A 25,377-nucleotide genomic window follows, 5' to 3' on the forward strand; every position below is an offset into this window, starting at 1 on the left:
TTCTGGTCATACCATTCTCACCTCTCCACCTGTGACTGAAAAAAATCAGCTGGGTGCCTAGTCCCTGGCCTTGGCCTATAATGCTCCTGAGCTGATTCTTGAGAAGAGCATTCAGTTAAGATTCCCTGACCGTATAAAGTGCTGACTCAAATTAGCAAGGCAACTAAGATCAGGAACTTGGGAGTGGGAAGTGAATCTTTGTGCCATCATTTATTTACGTGATGTGTTGTGCTGCGCATTTTGTATAGCCTGGAAATCACAATTTTAATTCTGGCAATGCTGCACATTTAAAAAATATTATTTTTCACTACTTAAAAAAAATGTTACATTTTGAGGGAATTTCGATCAATTAGATTGAGGCTACTGCTACTGAATAATCAATCATATACTGACAAAGGTGTCATCCAGATAGGAAGCATCATGATATCCTCATATCAGATGTGATGATATAATGTCAAAGTTGCAAATATCTGCCTCATACATAGCCCAGACTCTGCAGAAATCTTGAGAAGTGACAGAGCAGCCGCCCTTCCGAGGCCTCCTTGCGATGAATATTTGCCCACTAGACCGGAGAAACAGTTGAACGCTGAACTTCTTTGTCTCTTTTTGATTCGCAATTGATTCTAATGATACCGAGTGAACATTGTATACAGAATATAGAGAACCAGCAATATCTGTGGGTGTGAATGATCAAAATTAAAACCTTCCAAGGCAAGATTAATTCTATGTAGCCCGACAGTTTAGTATGTCAACAATAAAAAGCAAGTGGAAGAGAGAGGGGAGGCCACCCCCAGCAAGAGCATTCAGAAGATTCATCCAGCAAGGCCATGGACAACCCAGCAAAAAGCAGGGCAGGAACAAGGATAAGAGCTCAGGCTCTCCTTAGGTGCTAAAAATGACAAATGCAGTGATTTGGAGAAGAAACAATAATTATTTATGAAAAATGCTAATTTATATGAGAATTGAAAACATGAGCCTCTGAACGTCTCTTGGTTGCGGTAACTTGATACTACGATTTAAGTAGGTTTTCTATGTTTTGTAAATATGTGAGCTTCCTGTGGCTGTTAGGTTATAAATAAGTGTTGTTCAAAGCTGCTTCTGTTTTTTGTCTTGAAGTGATAAAATCAGAGTTTTAAAAAAAATCAGGAATTTATAAATAGTCATTAAAAACCAATCCAAAATGTTTTATTTTGTGATATTTTATTAATTCCATCCAGCAATCACAGAGTCACATTGCCGTCTCTCTATCTGGCTTCAAGAGAGGGCAGAAGCTAAAGCAGCGTTGAATATCCTAATGCTCAAAAAGCAGTCACTTTTGCCTTTACGTGATGGCCTGTGAGACAAGGCTGAATGGTGTTTTCTCATCTAAGTAGCATTTACGTTTGGAGTCACTGTGCTGAAGTACTGTTTCCCTTTAACACTTTGGTGGTCAGTAGTGAAAATTGGTGAACGGGAACATTCTACCACTCTCTTTTGTAATTCTTTTCTTCCTTGTAAAAATACTTTTGAACAAAATGAAATACATAGACAATTTGATATTTTACGCAAGTCTTCCAAAAATTTATGGAAACTAGGCTAATTAATACCAGGCCACACTCAGGATCTCCCTGTTTTATTTGTTCATGAATGTTTAAAATTATAGTGAAGACAAAAGGATTCTGCTGTTGCCAAAAGCAAGTGGTGAAAGATCTATATGAATATTAGAGATTCTTAATTGTAAATAAGTGGCAATTTTTGTAACAAATGCACACTGTACTCAAGTCAATGATAACAGTGATTTGGTTATAAAATGTTGTTGCAACAAATGAGATAGATACTGTTGGTTTGAGGAGACCTTTCTGTTCAGGTGGGGAAATTACCAAATAATTGCATGTATATAAAAAAATGTAGCAGTTCATTTGTGTATGAATTACAGTGGTCCAGGAAGCAGCAACTGATTATGCACCCTTGTGACGGTTGTGATAATTCATGTCTCGTTCTTCGCACACCCCTGCCCCCTGGTCTCCATCGTAGCAAACTGTTTACTCTGATATTTTGTTGAAACATGCAGTTAGTAGTGGTCAATTTTAGTACTTGCCACATCGTTTGTGGTGATAGGTTTTTCAATATTTTTGACATAGGTCAATAGGGGTTCTGGTTTGTAATAATTTAGCTTCACTGACTCTTAATGAGAGCTGGTTCTCTTAAACCAAAACAATTCAGGGACACCACCAAACATTTGATCTGTTTACATATACTTTGGGGTGCCATCCACACCAGGGATTCTTGCAGTTTTATCAATACAAATACTGTAAATGCTGTCAGCAAAGATGACTCTGGCTTTGCATTAGCCAAATATGTTCATTTCCGGATTTTCTGCTGCCTGTTGGATTTGGATGCTTTTCTATTGCTATTTGAGCCCCCAAAGTATGTCACAAATATAGAGCTAATACAGATATTAAGACCAGTAAACAATCATCTTCATTCATACTATTCAACATTTAAATCCGGAGATTTAGTTTATTACTCTTTTTTTGGCAACATTTATACTTGTGTGTATGGTATTTTTATGAATTGGTTTATTTAGTTAAGTATACTATAAAACCAGCAGTTTAATGGTAGTAATAATTGTACTACATATATTGTGGGCATAATGGACATACACAGAACTAGGTCCACAGCTTTTAAATAATATACATATCAAAATATTTCTGGTCGTTTTTTTTTAATAATAAATTCTCACTTTGAAATGGAAAGCAATCAAAATTGCCTTTGTTTTGTATCTTTCACTCATTCCTTTGTAGGCTGTCTCTAATTATCTGAACTCTGCTCTCTGTACTTTAATTTAAAATATGTCAGCTTTTGTTCATCTCTTAACTTGAAAATATCAGAGTACAAAATGGCAATAAGTCAGTTCTGTGGTCAAATTGTTCAGTTAACTGTTATTTTATGATTTAAAATAAGCTGATTTGAAAGGTGATTGCTGATTTGAAAGGTGATTTGCAAGTTTGAACTTGTAATATTGTATGATAAAATATTTGAATATGAAGTTAGTACCCAAGTTTTTTTTGTTAATGTCTGCTGCCTGTATAAAGCTTTTTTAAAAAATATATATTTTTATTCTCCTTTTTCACATTTTCTCCCAAATTTACGTATAAAGTTAAATGTTGCCAACCTCGGTAAGTATTTTCTTAATAATTTGGAGATTTTCAAGTTTAATGTTGAATAGGAATTATTGTTATGATGAATCCTACCAATTTTTAAATTAAATTAAATTGTGGACTTCATTTTAATGAATGAGTGTTTTTATTTTTAGGTGACCTTCACACACACTGGTTGATCTGTGAAAAAGACCTAAAGGTAAGGTACTTCAAAATGAGCTCATTAAGGAATGTGGTGGCCATTTCCTGTTTAATGAAGTACTTTTATAAGGTTTGCTAATTTTTAAACTTGTAATAAAATACTAATGGTAATAAGAACAAACTATCAACCCATTTCTATTCCTGTAATGTCGCCTGCAGTGTCTGTTGCTTGGTAGATTTCATCAGCATCAAATGTGAAGCTGTGATGCACACTAACCATAATTTGACCATTACCTGGCTAGAAATGAGTGCAAATTAATGGCTGAACTGTTGTTTTTGTAATGCTTTGCTTGATTGGATTTTTACTATATTTAAATATGCTGTTTTAAAAATAATTTTGTGAAATGATTTGTCTGAGATTTCTGTTTATGACAAATATTAGTCTATAGTTTATAGTTCAGTATTGTCAAGGATTCTTCTGTCAAGCTGTAGTTGTGATTTATTTGCTGGATTATTAAACATTGTGAAGTAACATGTATTAAAATTAGAAGAATCTATTGAGTTTTCAATGTGAACACTGTCCACTGATAAATTATGACAAAATATTTAGTCATAACCCAGAAAAGCGTCTTACAATGAAAAATTAACCCAAATTATATTTGCTGGTGTATTTTAAAAAAAATCTTCATCCCAGCCCCCTTCTCTGTCTTTCTGTTTCTACTCATTTTTACTGATATTTTTCTGCTTTTCTCTTGTTATTGTTATCAATCTTGGGTATTTACAATCATGGCCCAACATTATTTTTATATTTTTCATTTAATTTTTAATATTTTCCAGACATTTTATTTTCTGATTTCAGTTCCTTTTACTTCTCTTCATTTTTTAAAAATCCTTTGTATGTCATGAAGATTGGCAATGGGTGGAAGAACTGATGGCAGGGAAGCAACTATTGAATAATAACAGCGGGATAGGGGAATAAAAGATAGGAAATTGGGTATCATCAACAACAGTGTAGGAAATGGGCAAAGGAAGTGTGAAGCAACAGAAAATATAAGGGAGCCCACAATTGAATATATACAGACCTAAAACGAGAAGACAACTGAATGCAGGATAAACAAACTCTGAAAATGGCTAGAGACAGAATACATCTATGCTGGCAGACTGAAGATGATCCACATGCTGACTTCTAAGCAACAATTTAGTGGTGGGATTACCATTCAAATTTAACCAAGTCCATTGTTGCTGTATTTCAATAAAAGCTCAATGTGCAATAGTGCCAATGGCACAGTAATTTGAAGACAGTTGCCTCTTAAGTGACTTGATTGACTGTGGTGGAAACATTCTTCGTACATAATGTTTCAATGACTTATGTTTAGTGTGTCAGTCTAAGGCCAAAATAATCTATAATGTGTGTTCTGTGTTGGTCAGATGTTGTGTATATGTATTGAATTATATTTGATACTTCAGCTCACTTGATGTCCTAATGGATTAAGGCATCACTCAGTGTAGTCCTATCTCATAGACACCAGAAAGATGGTAGGTTAAATTCACAATCAGTTGTGAGTTAATTGATCTTGGTCAGGACCGCATTTGGAGCATTATTGTTAACCTTCGAATAGGATGGGGATACATCATTCCGAGTTCATGTTGCTGATTCTGAAACAGTGGTGTTTCTGTATAGTGCTGACCTATTATTGTTAGGCAAGAGCTGAATTTGTTTTCACTGTGGTGATACTCATGGTTAAATAGCCGACTGACACTCACTATCTAAGCTGAAGACTAAATAGTCGACGGATACTCACTGTCTAAGCTCAAGGGTAAAGAATAGGCAATTTGGGACCACAGCCTTGTGAGAATAAGAATTTCAGGGAGAAAAGGGAAAAAATATAAAGGTTCCCCAAGTGTAATCGTGTAATGAAATTACATGTTAACACAATGTATTTTTACATGTAATATTAACAATCGTTGTTTGATTCTCTTCAGCCATTTCGGAAGCGGCGCAGTCGCTACTATGCACCAAATGAAGCAATCATAGATTGCAGGAACTGTGGCAAACTGGGACACATATCTAAATTCTGCCCAGCTCCGAAGGTAATATCCTGAAGTTTGAAACAGTATGTCCTTTATATGACATTTTTCCATGATCTTTTATTCATTATTTCTAATAACACAAATACCATATTGTGGTTGATAATAATCTGCTTGTTCTGTTCCCTCTAATTTTTCTTTGTTGTATGCAACTTGTTGTTAAACTGTGTGGTTCCTTTAAGATTGCTGTGCAGCCATGCACACATGCATTTTAACGGGCAGGTTGGTTGTGCACGGCCTGTTTATTGCACTGCGCGATACATTCCGGATTGCTGCACAGCTGTGCACCCATGTAGCTTAGAAGAAACATTGCTCTCCAGTAAGGTATATGACTTTTGTGGTTCTGACTGTTAGTCTGATCCCTTACTGGTGTGCTGAGGGAGATCCTGTCTTTCTATTTATATAAGGCAGGCCATAAATATAAACATGCCAATCTACAATGTTTGGTAATAAAGCATTGCTCTTTTGTAGGGAATGTCCGGCTTCATAAGCGAGATCCTCCTGGGTCTGTGGTCAGCCACACTGAGCATATCAGTTTTGGATTGTTGGATAGGTCAGAGTGCAGGCTGGTAATAGGATCTGCCCAATTTTGTGATATTTTCTTTACTTGGGAAAATCTCCTCTCATTTTTCAACTTCCCTTACTATTCAAAATCAGTTCAGTAAATATGAAGACGGTCATTTAGCCTATTTTACCTCATACATCTAAAATAATTGTGTGGCTACCCACACTGTAGCAGCTAACTGTTTTACGTGATTCTAGGGTTTTGCCTCCATTACTTTATCAAATAGTTCATTTTATAAGCAGATTGCACTTTGTGTGAAGATGAACTTTTCCTGAGATCAAATCCATAATTTCTGCTCCGCTTTAACTCAGTGGTAGCTCTCTTGACCCAACTCAAAAGCTTGTGGGTTTAAATACTACTCCAGAGACCTGAGACTGTAATCTAGGCTGACAGTTCAGCGCAGGTCTGAGGGAGGCTGTTCTATCAGAAGTGCATTCTTTGAATGTGATGATAAAATGATGCTTCAGTTAGACATGAAAGATTCCCATGGCACCATTCCAAGAAGAGTCTAGAAATTCTGCCAGAGCCCTCATCAACATCACTAAAACAGGTTAACTGGTCATTTAACTCGTTGCTGCTTTTGAAATCTTGCTGTGCACAAATTGGCTGCTTTTTAAATATATTACAGCTGTGAGATGATGAAAGCTGCTATATAAATCCTTTTGTCTCTTATTAGTTGCATCCAATGCTTCAATATCTCCATTTGTGCCTTTAAGTGACCAAAACTGAACACACGATTCAAGATGCAGTCTGACCAGAGTACTATGCAGTTTATCATAACCTCTTCTGTCTTGTGTACTACATTTTGGCAATATAGTTCAACATTCTGTTGCGTCTGTTGATTGCTGCTATTCAACTTCAACCATAGCAATTTTATCACCATTAGTGGAGCATTTTTGTTGCCCATTTTTACTTTGTGAGCAGTATTTTATGCTTATCTGTAGATTACCTGTGTGTACATTTTATCCAGCCCCTTCTGTAATTCCCGAGCTGCCTCTTCTAGTTTTATATCATCAGATTTGATCAGTTTACAATGGGTTTCTGAGTCCAGGCCATGAACGTAAGAAGTCAGGGGTGGGAGGGAGCTTGCTGAGGGCAACACCAGCTGCCCAGGAGCCACTTAACAGCCAAATAGCCATTGATAAGTTGGCGGTAGAATTTCTGCACCTCAGTCAGGAAGTCCTGTCCAACCAGAGGCCGACAGCTCTCTCCAGTACTGGTAGCGTCAGCAAGAGCAGTCACCATTGTTGCTACTGCACTCTGGTAACGAGAGGGCTGCCTGCGATAGTTGGAAATGTACATGTTGGGGGCCAGGGAGGGAGGTTACAGGGGGGGGGGGGGGGGGGGGGGGGAGAAGGCTGTGCCCGGGTTTGAGGCCATGGGGGGAGGGTCACCTGGGACATTTCACCTTGTGAGCCTTCTGATGGACAGTTAACGAGAAGCCCCTCCTACCTATCATGTGCAGGAAACCTCCCTGGCTGGCTGCTTGGTGTGGACCTCTCCGACTGCTGGTTTAATCCAGGTGGCAGGATGATCCCTTAATTGGGATTAATTGTCCAATTAAATTAATAAAATAGAGAGGAGCATCACGAGCTTCGTGTGGGCAGGGAAAGTTCCGAGAGTAAGGAGGGGGTTCCTTCAGCGTAGTAGGGACAGAGGAGGATTGGCACTACCGAACTTGGGCGATTATTATTGGGCCGCCAATGTGGCAATGATATGTAAATGAATGATGGAGGGCGAGGGAGCGGCGTGGAAAAGACTGGAGAGAAAGTCCTGTAAAGGGACGAGTTTAGAGGCGCTGGTGACGGCGCCGCTACCGATCTCACCTAAAAAGTTTACCACGAACCCGGTGGTGGCGGCAACATTGAATATCTGGGGACAGTGGAGGCGACAGAGAGGGGTGCAGGGAGCCCTGGTGGGGTCCCCAATCAGGAACAACCATAGGTTCGCCCCAGGAAGAATGGATGGAGGATTTCAGAGCTGGTACCAGTTGGGAATTAGGAGGGTGGGAGATTTATTTATAGATGGGACTTTTGCGAGCTTGGGAGCATTGGAGGAAAAGTATAAGTTGCCCCGGGGAAATTTCTTGAGATATATGCAGGTGAGGGCGTTTACTAGACAACAGGTGAGGGAATTTCCGTTGCTCCCGACACAGGGGATACAGGACAGGGTGCTTTCAGGGGTGTGGGTCGGAGAGGGCAAGGTGTCAGAGATTTACCGAGAGATGAGGGAAGAGGGGGAGGAGTCGGTGGGCGAACTAAAAGGAAAGTGGGAAGAAGAACTAGGGGAGGAGATAGAGGAGGGTATGTGGGCTGATGCCCTAAGCAGGGTAAATTCCTCTTCCTCATGCGCCAGGCTTACCCTGATTCAATTTAAGGTGCTACATAGAGCACACATAACGGGAGCAAGATTGAGCAGGTTCTTTGGAGTGGAGGACAAATGTGGGAGGTGTGGCGGGAGCCCGGCAAACCACGCACATGTGTTTTGGGCGTGCCCGGCACTGGAAGGGTATTGGAAGGGAGTGACGGGAGTGATTTCGCGGGTGGTGAAGGCCCGGGTCAAACCAGGCTTGGGGTTAGCTCTATTTGGAGTTGCGGAAGAGCCGGGAGTGCAGGAGGCGAAAGAGGCCGACGTTGTGGCCTTTGCGTCCCTAGTAGCCCGGCGCAGGATCCTACTCATGTGGAAGGAGGCGAAACCCCCCCGGACTGGACGCCTGGGTAAATGATATGGCGGGTTTCATTAAACTGGAGCAGATAAAGTTTGCCCTGAGAGGATTGGCTCAAGGGTTCACCAGGCGGTGGCAGCCATTTCTCGACTACCTAGGGGAACGTTAGAGGGAAGACAGATGACCAGCAGCAGCAACCCAGGGGGAAGGGAGGGGGGGGGGGGGGCGTTTAGTTTAGTTTAGGTCAAAGATAAAGGGGTTTTGTTACTTGTGTATTGTTAAAAATTTCTGTATTGTTATTGTTGCGTTTGCTTTGTAAGAGGGGAAAAATTGTTGTTTGGGAAAAAAATTTCAATAAAACATATTAAAAAAAAAAAAAAAAAAAAAATTGTCCAATTAAGGGCTTCCATTGGGAGAGACCCACCTAATGCCTTCCCTGAAGCTTGTAAAATCACAGGTGGGTGAGGAGGCGTTAGGTACACTCCCGATAGCATGGTACTCTAATTTATGGGTCCATCGCCTGTTTTCCGACCAGGTGACCCCTGTAATTCAGCCCACAGAATTCTACAGCACAGAAGGATGCTTTTCAGCCCATTATGACTTGTGCCTGTGCATAGCTTTGAAATAGCTAGCCGATTTGTCCCACTCCTCTGTTCTTTATTCACAGCCTTGTAAATCTTTCCTTTTTAAGCATAGATCCAATTCCTTTTTGAATGTTATTATTGAATTCAGGATTTGACTCAAACTCACTGGACAGCACGATAGCACAAGTGAATAGCACTGTGGCTTCACAGCGCCAGGGTTCCAGCTGATTCCCTGTTGGGTCACTGTCTGCACGGAGTCTGCACGTTCTCCCCGTGTCTGCGTGGGTTTCCTCCGGGTGCTCCGGTTTCCTCCCACAGTCCAAAGACGTGCAGGTTAAGTGGATTGGCCATGATAAATTGCCCTTAGTGACCAAAAAGGTTAGGAGGGGTTATTGGGTTACGGGGATAGGGGGAAGTGAGGGCTTAAGTGGGTCGGTGCAGACTCGATTGGCCGAATGGCCTCCTGTACTGTATGTATGTTCTATGTTCAGTTGCACAGACCACTCTTCTCACAAAATCCTGAGCCTTTTTGCCAAAGATAATGAGTGGCTGTGGTTTGCGCCGTCATTCAGACAGGTCAGGACTTCATTGAGCCAGGAACCGGCTCCAAAGAGATTGGGGTGTTATCTTTAAAGGGCACCTTGATCATCGCTGCAGCCCAACAGAAAGGGATATCCTCGACAACCTCATGCCTTGTCAAACCTGTTGTAAACCTCACCGACGTCTTGTCACGCCGGCAAGGTATGAATATTTAGTGAGGATCGTTTGGCGGGGGGGGGGCCGCAAATAACATTAAAATTTATTAAAATGGGTTTCACGCTCTTTGTGGACATGAATCTCGTGACACCACTGGCAAGGGGCGGGGAAAATCAGGAAACGCGATGTCTCCGCCGAAAGCAGGGTGGCATGGTTGCCCAGCGGTTAGCACTGCTGCCTGACAGAGCCAGGATCACAGGTTCAATTCCGACCTTGGATGACTGTCTGTGTGGAGTTAGCACGTTCTCTCCGTGTCTGCGTGGGTTTCCTCCGGGTGCTCCGGTTTCCTCACACAGTCCAAAGTTGTGCAGGTTAGGCGGATTGGCCATGCTAACTTGCCCCTTAGTCTCCAGGAATGTGCAGGTTAGATTACGGGGTTACTGGGATAGGGTGGGGTTGGCAGGACAGTGGACCTGGGTAGAGTGTTCTTTTGGAGGGTCGTACAGACATGATGGGCCGAATGGCCTCCACCACTGTAGGGATTCTATGATATGATAATTGTGCTTTCCGATTCTCATGATTTTCCGCCCTCGATGCCGATCCCGCAGTCAGTGAGTGCGAACTCAAGATCGTGACCTATGTATCTAAGTTTTGTATCATTTGCAAGCTTTCTTGTCTGTTATAGCCCAGTACAGGTCATTAATATATATTGAAAAGTTATATATTGAAAAGAGGCGTAATTCTACCGACCACCCTGAGACACCAAAATATGCATCCCCCCAGCCTGATAAACAATCATTCACCAAAACCTGAAAAGCAGAATACTGTGGATGCTGGAAATCTGAAATACAGAAGGTTACAGACCTGAAATGTTAACTATGTTTCTCTCTACACAAATGCTGCCTAATCTGCTGCGCTTTTTCCAGCATTTTCTGTTTTTATTTCACCAATACTTACTGTTTTCTGACTCAATCAATTTTGTGTCATATTGCCCACAGACTTCAATTTCACTCACATGGCTGATATGCGGCACTTTATGCATGACATCATCACTACTTTGACAAACTGAGCTAGGTTCTTCAATAGAGTAACAGATGGTTGATCAGATTTTATTTGCCTTTAACAAATTCACATTGACCATCATTTATTAACCTGTTCTTCCAAGTGACAATAAATTTTGTCTCCGAATATGGTCTCTAAATGATTCCCCATAACTAGCAGACTGACTGAATCATAGAATGGTTATAGTGCAGAAAGAGGCCATTTGGCCCATTCCGTCCATGCCTGCTTTTTGTAATAACAACTCAATTAGTCCCACTCCCCCATCCTTTCCCTGCATCCTTGTACTTTTTTTAAATTTTCAGGTGCTTATCTCATTCTTTTTTGAAAGCTCCAATTGTGTTTTACTTTTATTTGGGTATCTTGCATCTCCCAGGAACTGCACCCCTTCCCTCACAAAAAATTCAGTGTTTTGTTTCATTCATTCTTGGGATGTAGATGTCGCTGGCTAGGCCAACATTTATAGTCATCCCTAATTGCCCTTGAGAAGGTGACGGTGAGCTGCTGCCTTGAACCACTGCAGTCCACGTGGTGAAGGTACACCCACAGTGCTGTTAGAGAGGGAGTTCCAGGATTTTAACCCAATGACCGTGAAGGAACAGTGACATATTTCCAGCCAGGATGGTGGGTGGCTCTGAGAGGAGGTTGCAGGTGATGTCCTCATGCATCTGCTGCCCTTCTCCCTCTAGGTTGGAGAGTCTGCAGGTTTGGAAGGTGCTGTCGAAGGAGTCTGGGGAAATTGCTAGTCTCGCTAATCTTTGTATGATCTGCTAATGGCTTTTCTTTGTTTACCTTATCTAAACCTGCCATAATCTTATACACCTCTACCAAATCTCCTCTTAATCTCTAAAGAAGCGGCAACTCTGATGAGGAGTCATCCAGACTCGAAATGTTAGACCTATTCTTTCTCTACAGATGCTAACAATCTGCTGAGATTTTCCAGTATTTTCGATTTCCGTTTCAGATTCCAACATCTACAGTCATTTGCTTTTCTCTCACCTTAATCTCCTTTGTTCCAGGGAGAACAGTCCCACTTTCTCCAACTAACCTGGTAGCTAAAATTCCTTATACCTGAAGCCATTCGTCAAATCTCCTCTGCGCCCTCTTGAGACTCTTGCATCCTTTCTAAAGTGCGGTGCCCCGAACTGGATGCAGCACTCTCATGGTCTAACTAGAGCTTTATAAAGTTCAGCATCATTTTCTCACGTTTGTACTCAATATCTGTACTTATGAAGCGCTCAAACCCATATACTTTGCAAATTATTTTCTCAATGTGCCCTACCGTGTTCAAAGAACTATGCATATGAACCCGCAAACCTCTCTGCTACTGCACAGTCTTTAGAACTGTGTCATTAAATCTATCTTGCCTCTCTCTATCTCTTCCTCCAAAATTCTTCTCTGTATTAAAATATAAAAGCAAATTACTGCAGATGCTGGAATCTGAAACAAAAGAAAAATGCTGGAAAATCTCAGGAGGTCTGGCAGCATCTGTAGGGAGAGAAAAGAGCTAGCGTTTCGAGCCCGATGACTCTTTGTCAATGCTCATTTTCTCTTTCCTTCTCTGTATTAAATTCCATCTGCCATATGTCTACCCATTCTGCTAGTTTGTCTAAGTCCAGTTGCAGTGGATTGGTATGAACTTCATCGTCAACCATACCCCCACGTTTGATAGCTTGGGCAAATTGTGAAATTTTACTCTTTACTCCAACATCCACACCATTTATATCCATCAGAAAATAGCAGTGATCGCAGCACTGACCCTTTGGGAACACCACTATCCACCATCATCCTCCAATCTGAAAACAACCAGATGCTTTCTTAAAATCCATATATAGAACAACCATTGCATTCCTTTCATCAACAATCACTGTTACTTCATCAAAAAATTCAATTTGGGCCGCTATGCGGGACAACGAGAGTGGGCCGCTACTCGGGACAACGAGAGTGGGCCGCTACCCGGGACAACGAGAGTGGAGCGGGAATCTGGTATCCCCACCCCCCCCCCCCCCCAAACCCAAACCTCCCAAAACACCCCCCCCCCCAAAAAAGAAAAACCCAAACCCCCAAGACAGCCCTCTTCCCCCCCCCCAAAAAAAAACAAACCCAAACCTCCCAAAACACCCCTTCTCCCAAAACACTCCTCCCCCAAAGATAAAACCCAAATCCCACAAAACAATTCTCCCCCCAGAAAAACCCAAACCTCCCAAAACATCCCTCTCCCCAAAGAAAAAACCCAAACCCCCTAAAACATCACCCCCAAAAAACCCAAACCTCCCAAAACATCCCCCCAAAAACCCAACTCCCCAAAATGTCCCTCCCCTCAAAAAACCCAAACCTCCCAAAACATCACCCCCAAAGAAAAAAAACCAAACCCCCCAAAACATCCCTCCCACCAAAGAAAAACCCAAACCCTCCAAAACATCACCCCCCCCAAAAAACCCAAACCTCCCAAAACATCCCCCCCAAAATAACCCAAACCCCCCAAAACATCCCTCCCCCAATAAACCCAAACCTCCCAAAACACCCCCCCCAAAAACCAACTCCCCATAAACATCCCCCAAAAAACCCAAATCCCAAAAACATCCCTCCTTCCAACAAAACCCAAACCCGCCAAAACATTCCTCCCCCCAAAAACATCCCTCCCCCAAAAAACACAAACCCGCCAAAATATCCCTCCCAAAAAACCCAAACCTGCCAAAACATCCCTCCCCCCAAAATCCCAAACCCCCCAAAACATTCGCCCACCCAAAAAACCCAAACCCCCCAAAATATCCGTCCACCCCAAAAACCCAAACCCGCCAAAACATCCCTCCCCGCAAAAAGCCAACCCCCCAAAAACATCCCTCCCCCAAAAAATCCCAACCCCCCCAAAACATCCCTCCCCCCCAAAAAAAAACCCAAACCCGCCAAAACATTCCTCCCTCCAAAAACGCAAACCCGCCAAAACATTCCTCCCTCCAAAAACCCAAACCCCCCAAAACATCCGTACACCCAAAAAACCCAAACCCGCCAAAACATCCCCCCCAAAAACCCAAACCCGCCAAAATATCCCTCCCCCCCCAAAAAAAAACCCCCCAAAACATCTGTACACCCAAAAAACCCAAACCCCCCAAACCCCCCCCCCACCAAAACAACCCAAACCCCCCAAAACATTCCTCCCTCCAAAAACCCAAACCCCCCCAAAACATCGTACACCCAAAAAACCGAGAGAGAAAAAAAAATTCAATTAGTTTTGTCAAGCACAACCTGCCTTTTACAAATCTTTGCTGACTTTCCTTGATTAACTCAATTCTCTCCAAGCACCTTGCTTGATTACTGTTTCTAAAACCTTACCCAGCACTGATGTTGAACTGACCAGATTGTAGTTAATAGGAATGCCCTTACACCCTCTGTTATATAATGTCACATTTACCATTCTTCAATCCTGGGATATCTCCCCCATACCTAGAGAAAAATCAAAAATTGTGACAAGCCCTTCTATCTCTACCCCACTTCCTTTAACAATCTGGAATGCAAGTGATCTGGACCACTCTAAGCGTGGTCAGTACATCCTGCCTATACTTTTTCACCCTATCCATTACCTCTACCATCTCCGCTTCTATCAATATTTTGGCAGCATTCTCTTCCTTAGTATACACTAATACAAGGTACTACTTAAGTCTCTGGTCTTGCCCTGTGCTCCCAAGTACATTCCACCCTCTTTGTCCCGACTAGGAAATACCTTGCCTCTTACTATTGCCTACTATTTGTTTGCTGGTAGAAGATTTTTGAGTTCCCTTTTATGGTAGCTACTGTTCTACTTTTATATTCTTTCTTTGTCAGTGTTGTTTTCCTCTTCAATTCTTCTTTCAACTTATTATGTATTTGGCTTGGTTCTCAGTTGTAGAATTCATCTGACATGCACATTGCACTTTTTTTGCTTTAGCATATTCTCTATCTCCCTCATCATCAAACGAGCCCTGGCTTTGTTGCTCCTCCCTTTCGCTTTTGTTGGAATGTACAAAACTTGTACCTGAATGGTCACCTCCATAAAGATTAGCCATTGTTCAGTTTGTTTGTTGGTGCTCCGATTTCCTCTCCCAGTCCAAAGATGTGTAGGTTAGGTAGATTGGCCATGCTATAATAGAGTGGGGGAACTGGGCCGAGGTAGAGTGCTCTTTCAGTGGGTCGGTGCAAACTCAATGGGCCGAGTGGCCTCCTTCTGCACTATAAAGATTCTGTGGTTTTTTTTTAACTCTGACATATTATTTGGATAATTGAAGTGCTCCAATACCACCACTTTAAAGTTCTGAATTCTCCCTCAGTGTACCCGAACAGGAGCGAGAGTGTGGCGAGTAGGGGATTTTCACAGTAACTTTGTTGCAATGTTAATGTAAGCCTACTTGTGACACTAATAAAAGATTATTATTATTTTACATCTCTGATATCTTACTTCTTATTTTGCTCCTCAATCTCACTAGTTGGGGGCCTGTAGAATACCCCCAGTAGCATGATACCTTTCTTGCTTCTGAACTTTAAACAAATGGATTCTGCCCTTGGCCCCTCAAGGGCATCCTCTCTTTCTGACACTGCAATGTCTTTCCCTTTTTTTTAATAAACATTTTATTGAAGTATTTTTTTTGGCATTGTAACAGCAGCAATATAAACAATGTACATGAAAATATAAACATAGTGTAAATACCACCTTCCTCCCCAACAGATCCCACCATTAATTAACCCCCTAATCTATGCTACCCTAACCCCCCCCATGATTAATTCTCCGCGAAGAAGTCGATGAACGTTTGCCACCTCCAGGTGAACCCTAACAGTGACTCTCTCAAGGCGAACTTAATTTTCTCCAAACAGAGAAAGCTAGCCATGTCCGATAGCCAGTTCACCGACTTCGGGGGCCTTGGGTCCATCCATGCTAGTATTATCCGCCTCGGGGCTGCCAGGGAAGCAAAGGCCAGAACATCTGCCTCTTTCTCCTCCAGGATTCCCGGATCCTGCGACACCCCGAATATCGCCACCTCTGGACTCTATGCCAGCCTTGCTTTTAATACCTTGGACATGACATCAGCAAACCCCTGCCAAAACACCCTCCGCTTTGGACATGCCCAGAGCATGTGGACCTGGTTCGCTGGTCCTCCTGCACATTTTGCGCACCTGTCTTCCACCCCAAAGAATCTGCTCATCCAGACCACTGTCATGTGGGCCCGGTGAACGACCTTGAATTGAATCAGGCTGAGTCTGGCACATGTTCCAGTCGCGTTGATTCTACTCAATGCGTCTGCCCAGAGGCCCTCCTCTATCTCTCCCCCCAGCTCCTCCTCCCACTTTCGCTTCAGCTCCTTGGTCTGCGTCTCCTCTGATCCCATTATTTCCTTGTAAATGTCAGAAATGCTCCCCTCATCTATCCATCCTCTGGAAACTACCTGTCCTGAATCCCCCTTAGCGGCAGGAGTGGGAAGGTTGATACCTGTCTACGCAGAAAGTCCCGCACCTGCAGATATCAAAATTTGTTCCCCCCCCCACCAATGCAAACTTCTCCTCCAGCGCCCTCATACTCTGAAAGCTCCCCTCTATAAACAAGTCCCCCATCCTCTTAATCTCCGCTCTCCGCCATATTCTGAACCCCCCGTCCATTCTCCCCGGGGCGAACAGGTGATTATCGCAGATTGGGGACCAGACTGATGCTCCCACTGCTCCCACATATCTCCTCCATTGCCCCCAGACTCTCAAGGCCGCTACCACCACGGGGCTGGTGGAGTACCGCCAGGCGGGAACGGCAGAGGTGCAGTTACCAGCGCCCCCAAACTTGTGCCCTTGCAAGAAGCCGCCTCCATACACACCCATGCCGACCGACCCCCCCCCCCCCCCCCCCCCCCCCCGGCCAACCACTTCCTAATCATGGCTACGTTAGCCACCTAGTAATAATTGCTAAAGTTCGGCAGCGTCAGCCATCCCTCTCTCCGACTCCGCTCAAGCATTACCCTCCTCACTCGCAGGGACTTGACCCCCTATACGAAGCCCGCTATAACTTTATTGACCCGCTTAAAAAAGGATCGCGTAATGAAGATGGGGAGACATTGAAATACAAACAGGAATCTTGGGAGGACCGTCATTTTCACCGTTTGGACTCTCCCAGCTAGAGACAACGGGAGTGCATCCCATCTCCAGAAATCATCTTTCATCTGATCCACCAAACGGGCCAAGTTCAATTTATGTAACCGGTCCCAATCCCGCGCCACTTGGAGACCTAGGTACCTGAAACTGTTCGCTACCAATCTAAACGGCAGTTCCCCCAGTCGCCTCTCCTGACCCCTCGCCTGGAGCGCAAACATCTCGCTCTTCCCCATATTAAGCTTGTACCCTGAAAATCGGCCGAATTACCCTAAAATTCCCATCATTTCTTCCATCCCCTCAATTGGATCTGAAACATACAGAAGCAGGTCATCCGCATACAATGAGACTCTGTGCTCCAACCCCCCACCCCACCCCCGGACCAGCCCCTTCCAACCCCTTGAGGCCCTCGGAGTAATTGCCAGCGCCTCTATAGCCAGCGCAAACAGCAGTGGGGAGAGGATGCATCCCTGTTTCGTCCCCCGGTGCAGTCTAAAATAGTCCAAAGTCATCCTGTTCGTCCGTACACTTGGCACAGGAGCCTGGTACAGCAACCTGACCCAATCAATAAAGCCCCTCCCAAATCTGAACCGCCCCAGAACTCCCATAAATAATCCCACTCAACCCGGTCAAAAGCTTTTTCCGCATCCATCGCGACCACTACCTCCACCTCCCTACTTTCCGGGGGCATCATGATCACGTTTAACAGCCTTCTTACATTGGCCACCAGCTGCCTGCCCTTAACGAACCCCGTCTGATCCTCCACGATGACGTTCGGTACATGATAAGAACTAGGAACAGGAGTAGGCCATCTGGCCCCTCGAGCCTGCTCTGCCATTCAATGAGTTCATGGCTGATCTTTGTGGACTCAGCTCCACTCTCCGGCCCATACACCATATCCCCGAATCCCTTTATTCTTTAGAACGGTATCTATCTTTTTCTTAAAAACGTTTAAAGAAGGAGCCTCAACTGCTTCACTGGGCAAGGAATTCCAGAGATTCACAACCCTTTGGGTGAAGAAGTTCCTCCTAAACTCGGTCCTAAATCTACTTCCCCTTATTTTGAGGCTGTGCCCCTTAGTTCTGCTTTCCCCGACCAGTGGAAACAACCTGCCCGCATCTATCCTATCTATTCCCTTCATAATTTTATATGTTTCAATAAGATCCCCCGCATCCTTCTAAACTCCAATGAGTACAGTCCCAGTCTACTCAACCTCTCGTCATAATCTAATCCCCTCAACTCTGGGATCAACCTAGTGAATCTCCTCTGCACTCCCTCCAGTGCCAATATGTCCTTTCTCAGGTAAAGAGACCAAGACTGAACACAATACTCCAGATGTGGCCTCACCAACACCTTATACAATTGCAGCATAACCTCCCTAGTCTTGAACTCCACCCCTCTAGCAATGAAAGACAAAACTCAATTAGCCACAATCCTCAATCCTGGAGGCCAAAATTTTGGCCAACAGTTTGGCATCTACGTTCAACAGGGAAATTGGCCTGTAAGACCCACATAGCTCCGGGTTCTTGTCCCGTTTCAGGATAAGCAAAATCATGGCCTGTGACATCGTCTGGGGTAGAACCCCTCTTTCCCTTGCCTCATTAAACACCTTCATCAGCACCGGTCCCAATATCCCAGAGAACTTTTTGGAGCACCCCGCTGGGTACTCATCCGTTCCCGGGGCCTTACCCGACTGCATGGCCTTCAAGCCCTCCACTATTTCCTCCAACCCGATCGGGGCCCCAGCCCTTCTACCAGTTCCCCGTCCACCTTCGGGAAAGTCAGCCCCTCCAGGAAGTGCCTCATCCCCTCCGGCCCCGCAGGGGGTTCCGACCTGTACAGCCTGCCGTAGAAGTCCCTGAACGCCTTACTCACCCCTGCTGAATTCCCAACTAAGTTCCCATCCCCGTCAATAACTTTCCCTATTTCTCTAGCTGCCTCCCTCTTTCTGAGCTGCTGTGCAAGCATCCTGCTAACCTCCTCACCATGCTTGTAGATCGCCCCACTCGCCTTTCTGAGCTGTTCCACCGCCCTCTCTGTGGTTAACAAGCCAAACTCCGCCTTTAGCCTCTGCCGTTCCCTTAAAAACCCTATCTCTGGAGTCTCCGCGTACCTCCTGTCGACTTGTAGAATCTCTTTTACCAGTCGGTCCGTCTCTGCCCTGTCCGTCCTGTCCCTGTGAGCCTGGATTGAGATCAGCTCTCCTCTCAGCACTGCCTTCAGCACTTCCCAGACCACCGCTGCTGAGACCTCCCCCATATCATTTACCTGCAGGTAATTTTGTATGCATTTCCTCAACCTCTCACACACCGCTTCGACCGCCAATAGCCCTACATCTAACCTCCATTGCGGGCACTGATTGCTATCTTTACTAACCTGCAGGTCAACCCAGTGCGGGGCATGGTCCGAGATTGTGATCGCCGAGTACCCCGTGTCCACCACCCCTGGCAGCAAGGCCGTACCCAGAACAAAGAAATCGATCCGAGAGTATACCGTATGCACGTGGGAGTAGAAGGAGAACTCCTTCACCCTCGGCTGCCTAAGTCTCCATGGATCCCACCCCCATCTGCTCCATGAACCCTTTCAGTTCCTTTGCCATTGCGGGCACCTTGCCCGTTTTCGAGCATGACCGATCCAGGCCGGGATCAATAACTGTATTAAATGCCCCTCCCATGACCAGCTTTTGCTAGTCCAGGTCTGGTATCTTCCCCAACATCCTCTTTATAAATCCCAATTTGGCGCATATACGTTAACCAGCACTACCGTCATCCCCTCCAGCTTACCACTAACCATAATATATCGACCCCCCACATCCAAAACTATTCTACCCACCTCAAATATCACCTGCTTGTTAACCAAGATCACAACCCCTCTAGCCTTTGCGTTCAGCCCTGAGTGGAAGACCTGACTGACCCACCCTTTCCTCAATCTAACCTGGTCCACTACTCTAAGGTGCGTCTCCTGCAGCATTACCACGTCCGCCTTCAGTCCCCTCAGGTGCGCGAACACACAAAATCTTAACCGGCCCATTTAACCCTCGAACATTCCAGGTGATCAGACTAGTTGGGGGGCAAAATGCCCCCCCTCCGCCAATCAGCCATCCCCTTTCTTGGGCCCGCCTCCAGCCCATGCGCGTGCCTCCTCCGGCCCGCCCCCCAGCAGCCCCCGCCACCGACCTCCTCTCTGCCCCTCAACCTAAGTCCCTCCCTCATCAGCAGAACAACAACCCCCCTTCCCCCTCCTAGCAACACCACTCTAAAACCTAACCCATACAATAAACTAAACATATGCACCCCACCCCACCACTGCACTCCTTGAGCTAGCTCACCTAGCTAGCTTGATGGCCCCCGCCCCCGGCCACAAAAAATCTCCCACCTATTGTACCCTCACCCCCCCCCCCCGCTCATATAAACAAATTCCCTCATCTAAAGATCTCCACCCAATCACCCAGCTGAAAAGAAAAAACAATAAAACCCAAACAAGCACGTCTCCATCCCCCAAAAGTGCACATCAAAGAAAAAGGCATTGCCAACATTCACCAAAAAGAAAGCCCGAATACAAAAAAAACTTTTTCCCCCCTTCTTATACAGAACTCAAAAACAGAAGATAAAAAATGTTTTAAAAAACCAATATGAGCCAACAAGTTGCATCAAAATTTTAGAGTTCTCAGCCTCCCACCAGTCCTTTTCTTTTCGCGAAGTCCAGCGTGTCTTCGGGCGACTCAAAATAATGATGCTGGCCCTCATGTGACCCAGAGACGAGCTGGATACAGCAGTCCAAACTTCACCTGTTTCTTGAAGAAGATTGACTTAACTTGGTTGAAGCCTGCCCTTTTCCTAGCCACCTCCACACTCTGGTCCTGGTACACCCTCAGGATACTGTTGTCCCATTTACAGCTCTGCGTTCGCTTGGCCCACTGAAGAATACATTCCTTGTCCAGGAACCTATGGAATCTCACCACCATTGCCCTTGGAGGGTCCCCCATTCGCGGCTTCCTCGCAAGCGCTCTGTACACCCTGTCCACCTCCAAGGGTCGGGAGAACGTCCCTTCCCCCAGCAGCTTTTCGAACATACCCGCTACGTATGCCCCAGTATCTGCTCCTTCGGCCCCCTCCAATTCTTAAGTTCTGTCGGCGGGACCGATTCTCTAGGTCCTCCACCTTCTCCCGAAGCCTTTTCTGCTGGTCCCGCAGCATCCCCACCTTCAGCTCCACCGCAGTTTGATGCTCCTCCTGCTCGGCCAGCGCCTTCTCAACCTTCTGGATCGCCCGATCCTGGCCGTCCAATCTGTGCTCCAGCCGATCAATCGACTCTTTAATCGGGTCCAGGCAGTCTTGTTTCTGCTTGGCAAAGCCGTCCTGGATGACCTGCATCAACTGCTCCGTTGATCGCAGGGCCGACTCACCAGGGGTCTGGTCCTCGGCCATGCTGTCTCCTGCTGCAGCTTCAGCACAGCTCTTGCCTATCTTTCTATTTCTGCCCTTTCGTGCACTTCTGGTTCTTTTCTCCATACACAGATAAGTGGAAACGGTGCCCAATTGCCTCAGCCTTCAACTTTACAGCTTAAAACCGAAAAAATGTCGGGGGGGAAGGTTCAAGAGCCACCAAAAGTGCAACGTACTCCTTCATAGCCGCCACCAGAAGTCCGGCAATGTCTTTCCTAATCAGGACTGCTAACATACCTCCCATTTTTCCTTCCCTATCTTTTTTGAACACTTTGTATCCTTGAGTACTAAGCACCTAATCTTCACCATTTTAAAGCCACATTTCCATTATTGCTAATACACCATATTCCAAAAGGCTATTTGTGCCTGTAGCTCATCAATGTTATTCCTCACACTTGGTGGTTTTATACACACACATATAGTAATTTCCCCCCTTGCATTCCTCAGAGTCTTTCTTAATCTGCTCCTATCTAATGTGGTAGTACTTCCCTCTCCTGTCTGGCACCTTATTCCTTGTTTCTGCTTCTAAAGACTAGCGTACATCCCACGACAATTTAGTTTATATGTTCCCCAATTACAGTAGTGAACTTCCCCACAAGAACATTGAGTCCAGTCCTGTTGAGGTAAAAATGCCCTTTTGAAATGCTGTCTTCTGTCCATGAACTGGTTCCAATGCCCCAAGAATGTGAACCCCTGCCTCCTGTCTCAAGGCACACATTGATCCTCCCTACTTCTACTCTTGCTGGTGTACGGCACTGGGAGTAATCGAGAGATTACTTTCGAGGCTCCGGGTTTTAACTTCATCCCTAACTCTTGGAAATCTGACTGTAGGACCAAAACACCTGCTCTCTGTCATTGGTACCAAAGTGTACCACAACTTCTAGCCCACTCCTTTCCCCTTGCAGAATATTCTGTAGCTCTCTCCATGATGTCCTTCACCTTTGCACCAGGGAGGCAACACACCATGCCAGACTCACGATGATAGTTGCAGAAATATGTGTCTGTTCCCCTAACAATGGAATCTCCTATAGTGACTACATTGCTACTCTTTGCTGTTACTCCTGTGCAGTCCTTTGCTCATTGATTCCAAGGTCTGGACTGCACAGGTGTCATCACTCCCATCAGTCTTCAATGCTGAGTACCAAACATAGATATAGAACACACAAAAATAGACGGAGTCGGCCATTCAGCCCTTCGAACCTGCTCTGCCATTCAATATGACCATGACTGATCCTCTGTCTCAACAACATACTCTCGCGCTCTCCCCATAACCCTTGACACCTTTAGAGTCTAAATTCTATCAATTTTTTTCTTAAATATATTCAATGTCTTGGCCTCCACAGCCTACTTCGGTAGAAAATTCCACAGGTTCACCATCTTCTGAGTGAAGAAGTTTCTCAACATCTTAGTCTTAAATGACATATTCTGTATGCTGAGAATGTGACCCCTTACTGGAACCCCAGCCAGAGGAAACAACATCCCTGCATCCAGTCTGTCCAGCCATGTCAGAATGTTATATTTTTCAATTAGATCCCCTTTATTCTTCTAAATTCCAGTGAATACAGGCCCAGTTAACTCAATCTTTCCTCATACGACAATCTTGCCATCTAGGAATCAGTCTGATGAACCTTTGCTGCACTCCCTCTATGGCGAGTATATCCTTTCTTAGATGGGTAGACCAAAACTGCACACAATACTCTAGGTGTCGTCTCACCAAGGGCCTGTACAGCTGCAGTAAGACATCTTTGATCCTCAAATCATCTTGCAATGAAGGCCAAAATATAATTTGCCTTCCTAACTGTTTGCTGTACCTGTATGCTTGTTGTCAGTGACTTGGAAATATTACTTTTGGTCCTCCCATCCAAATCATTAATGTATATTGTGAATGGCTAGGGCCCAATCACTAATCCCTGCAGGACTTTGCTCGACCTTGCCTGCCACTCCCAAAAAGAGCCATTAATTCCTACTCTGTTTCCTCTCTGCTAACCAATTCTCGGTCCATGCCAATATACTTTCCCCAATCCTATGCGCTTTAACTTTGCATACTAACCTCTTATGTGGGACTTTATCAAAAACTTTCTGAAAATCCAAATACACCACATCCATTAGTTCACTCTTATCTATTCTACTCGTTATGTCCTCAAAAAAACTCTAGTAGGTTTGTCAAACATGATTTCCCTTTCCGAAATCCATGTAGACTTTGTCTAACCCCTTTGATATTTTTGAAGTGTCCTGTTACCACTTCTTTTATAATAGACTCAAGCATTTTCCCTACTACTGATGTTAGGCTAGCTGGTCTGTAGTTTTCTGCTTTCTCCTTCCTTTTTTTAAATAGCAGGGTTACATTTGCCATCCTCCAATGTGTCGGGACTGGTCCAGAATCAACAGAATTTGGAAGATGACAACCAACGCGTCCACTATTTCCATGGCCACTTTCTTTAGTATCCTGGGATGTAGATGATCAGGCCCTGGGCATTTATCGGCTTTGAATCCTATTAATTTTTCCCGCACCAGTTTTCTAGTACATGTTGAGCATTCCTTATTTGAAATGCTTGGGACTGAGATTCCGGACTTTTTCGAACTTTGGAATACCTGTATCTGTATAGTTGTGAAATGTTGCATAGTTAGCGGATTTTGGGTGACACCATTTTTTTAACTAAAAACATGATTTGGCGCTATAAAAAAAAGTGCAGATTTCATAAGCTTTGGAATTTCAAATAAGGGTCATGTCCCTCTGTGACTGGCCCAACTTAGACAGCGCCCTGCCAATGGTCTCGACGGCCTCAGCCGTGACCCTTTGGGACTGGGCCAGCCAAGCTCTGAAGAACCCACAGCAATGTGCACATGGGCCCAGTACATGGCTGCCGGTAACTGGGCTCCCATGCACAGTGTCCCCCAAGCCTTGGACATCTTGACTGGTGGCTGTGTCATTTTGACCCCAAGACTTTCACTGCAGATGGCACCCATTGGCCTGGGTGCCACGCATTGTCAGCACGACCTCCTGCACCTGGAGGTGGTTGTACTCCTCCAGCTGCACTTGCCGGCGCTGGAAGGTTGCTGACTGCCCCTTCTGTAGATCCTGGCTCTGCGTCTGCATCTCCACCAGTGACTGAATCATGCTTTCCAGAAGCGCTGTGCCTAAGGGCAAATAAATTGCCCTTAGTGTCCAAAATTGCCCTTAGTGTTGGGTGGGGTTACTGGGTTATGGGGATAGGGTGGAGGTGTTAACCTTGGGTAGGGTGCTCTTTCCAAGAGCCGGTGCAGACTCGATGGGCCGAATGGCCTCCTTCTGCACTGTAAATTCTATGATGATCCGGGTGATAGCTGTTTCTTGGGATTGACAGCCCTCCAAATGGATGCTCCCTTGGGAGTTCCTACCTCTACCTGTGTGCTGCAGCATGTGTGACATACCCGCCAGAAGGTGACACAGGAGCCTCTTTCCCAATATTCCCTATCAAGGTGATTGTCTCTGCGGAGAGAGGGTGACTCACTTGCTATAGGGCCTCACTGGATGTCGCATGCCGACCTCTACCATAATTCCATCGCCCTATACTCGGTGGGGGTGAGAGTCCTGAGGTCTAGGACGCCCCCTCTGGTCTTCACCTGCTCTCTTCTATTATAGGTTGCCTTTTCCTACGGGGCATGATGAGACACATGGAGGCAAGTTACACGGTGAATCTGTATTTGGTGGTATGTGTGTGCAAGGCACCTGGCCAAAGAGGACAATATAGGTGTTGGGAGTTGGTGCAGGTTGGGATGTGAGGGATGCAGGAAGGTGGGTTTTGAATGGCCTCTATGGGAGTGGGGGTGTGATGTGAGGGACAGGAGTGAGGCCAGAGAAACAGAGGTGCTGGCTCACCCGAGCTGCCCTAAGGAGGTCATTCATCTTCTT

At 45.0% G+C, this 25,377-nt stretch overlaps 1 protein-coding gene across 3 annotated transcripts in view; it reads left to right on the plus strand.

Annotated features, from left to right (window-relative positions):
- Positions 1 to 25,377, plus strand: part of zcchc7 (zinc finger, CCHC domain containing 7) — a 387,489-nt gene that overhangs the window by 211,870 nt on the left and 150,242 nt on the right. For all 3 annotated transcript variants that reach the window (XM_072516987.1, XM_072516986.1, XM_072516985.1), the window contains exons 3-4: positions 3,296 to 3,339; positions 5,265 to 5,372. In XM_072516987.1, coding sequence (XP_072373088.1) covers positions 3,296 to 3,339; positions 5,265 to 5,372 — 152 coding nt within the window. The remainder of the gene's footprint in view (positions 1 to 3,295; positions 3,340 to 5,264; positions 5,373 to 25,377) is intronic.

This window comes from Scyliorhinus torazame, chromosome 9 (assembly GCF_047496885.1).
Source record: "Scyliorhinus torazame isolate Kashiwa2021f chromosome 9, sScyTor2.1, whole genome shotgun sequence".
Classification (NCBI taxonomy): Eukaryota; Metazoa; Chordata; class Chondrichthyes; order Carcharhiniformes; family Scyliorhinidae; genus Scyliorhinus; species Scyliorhinus torazame.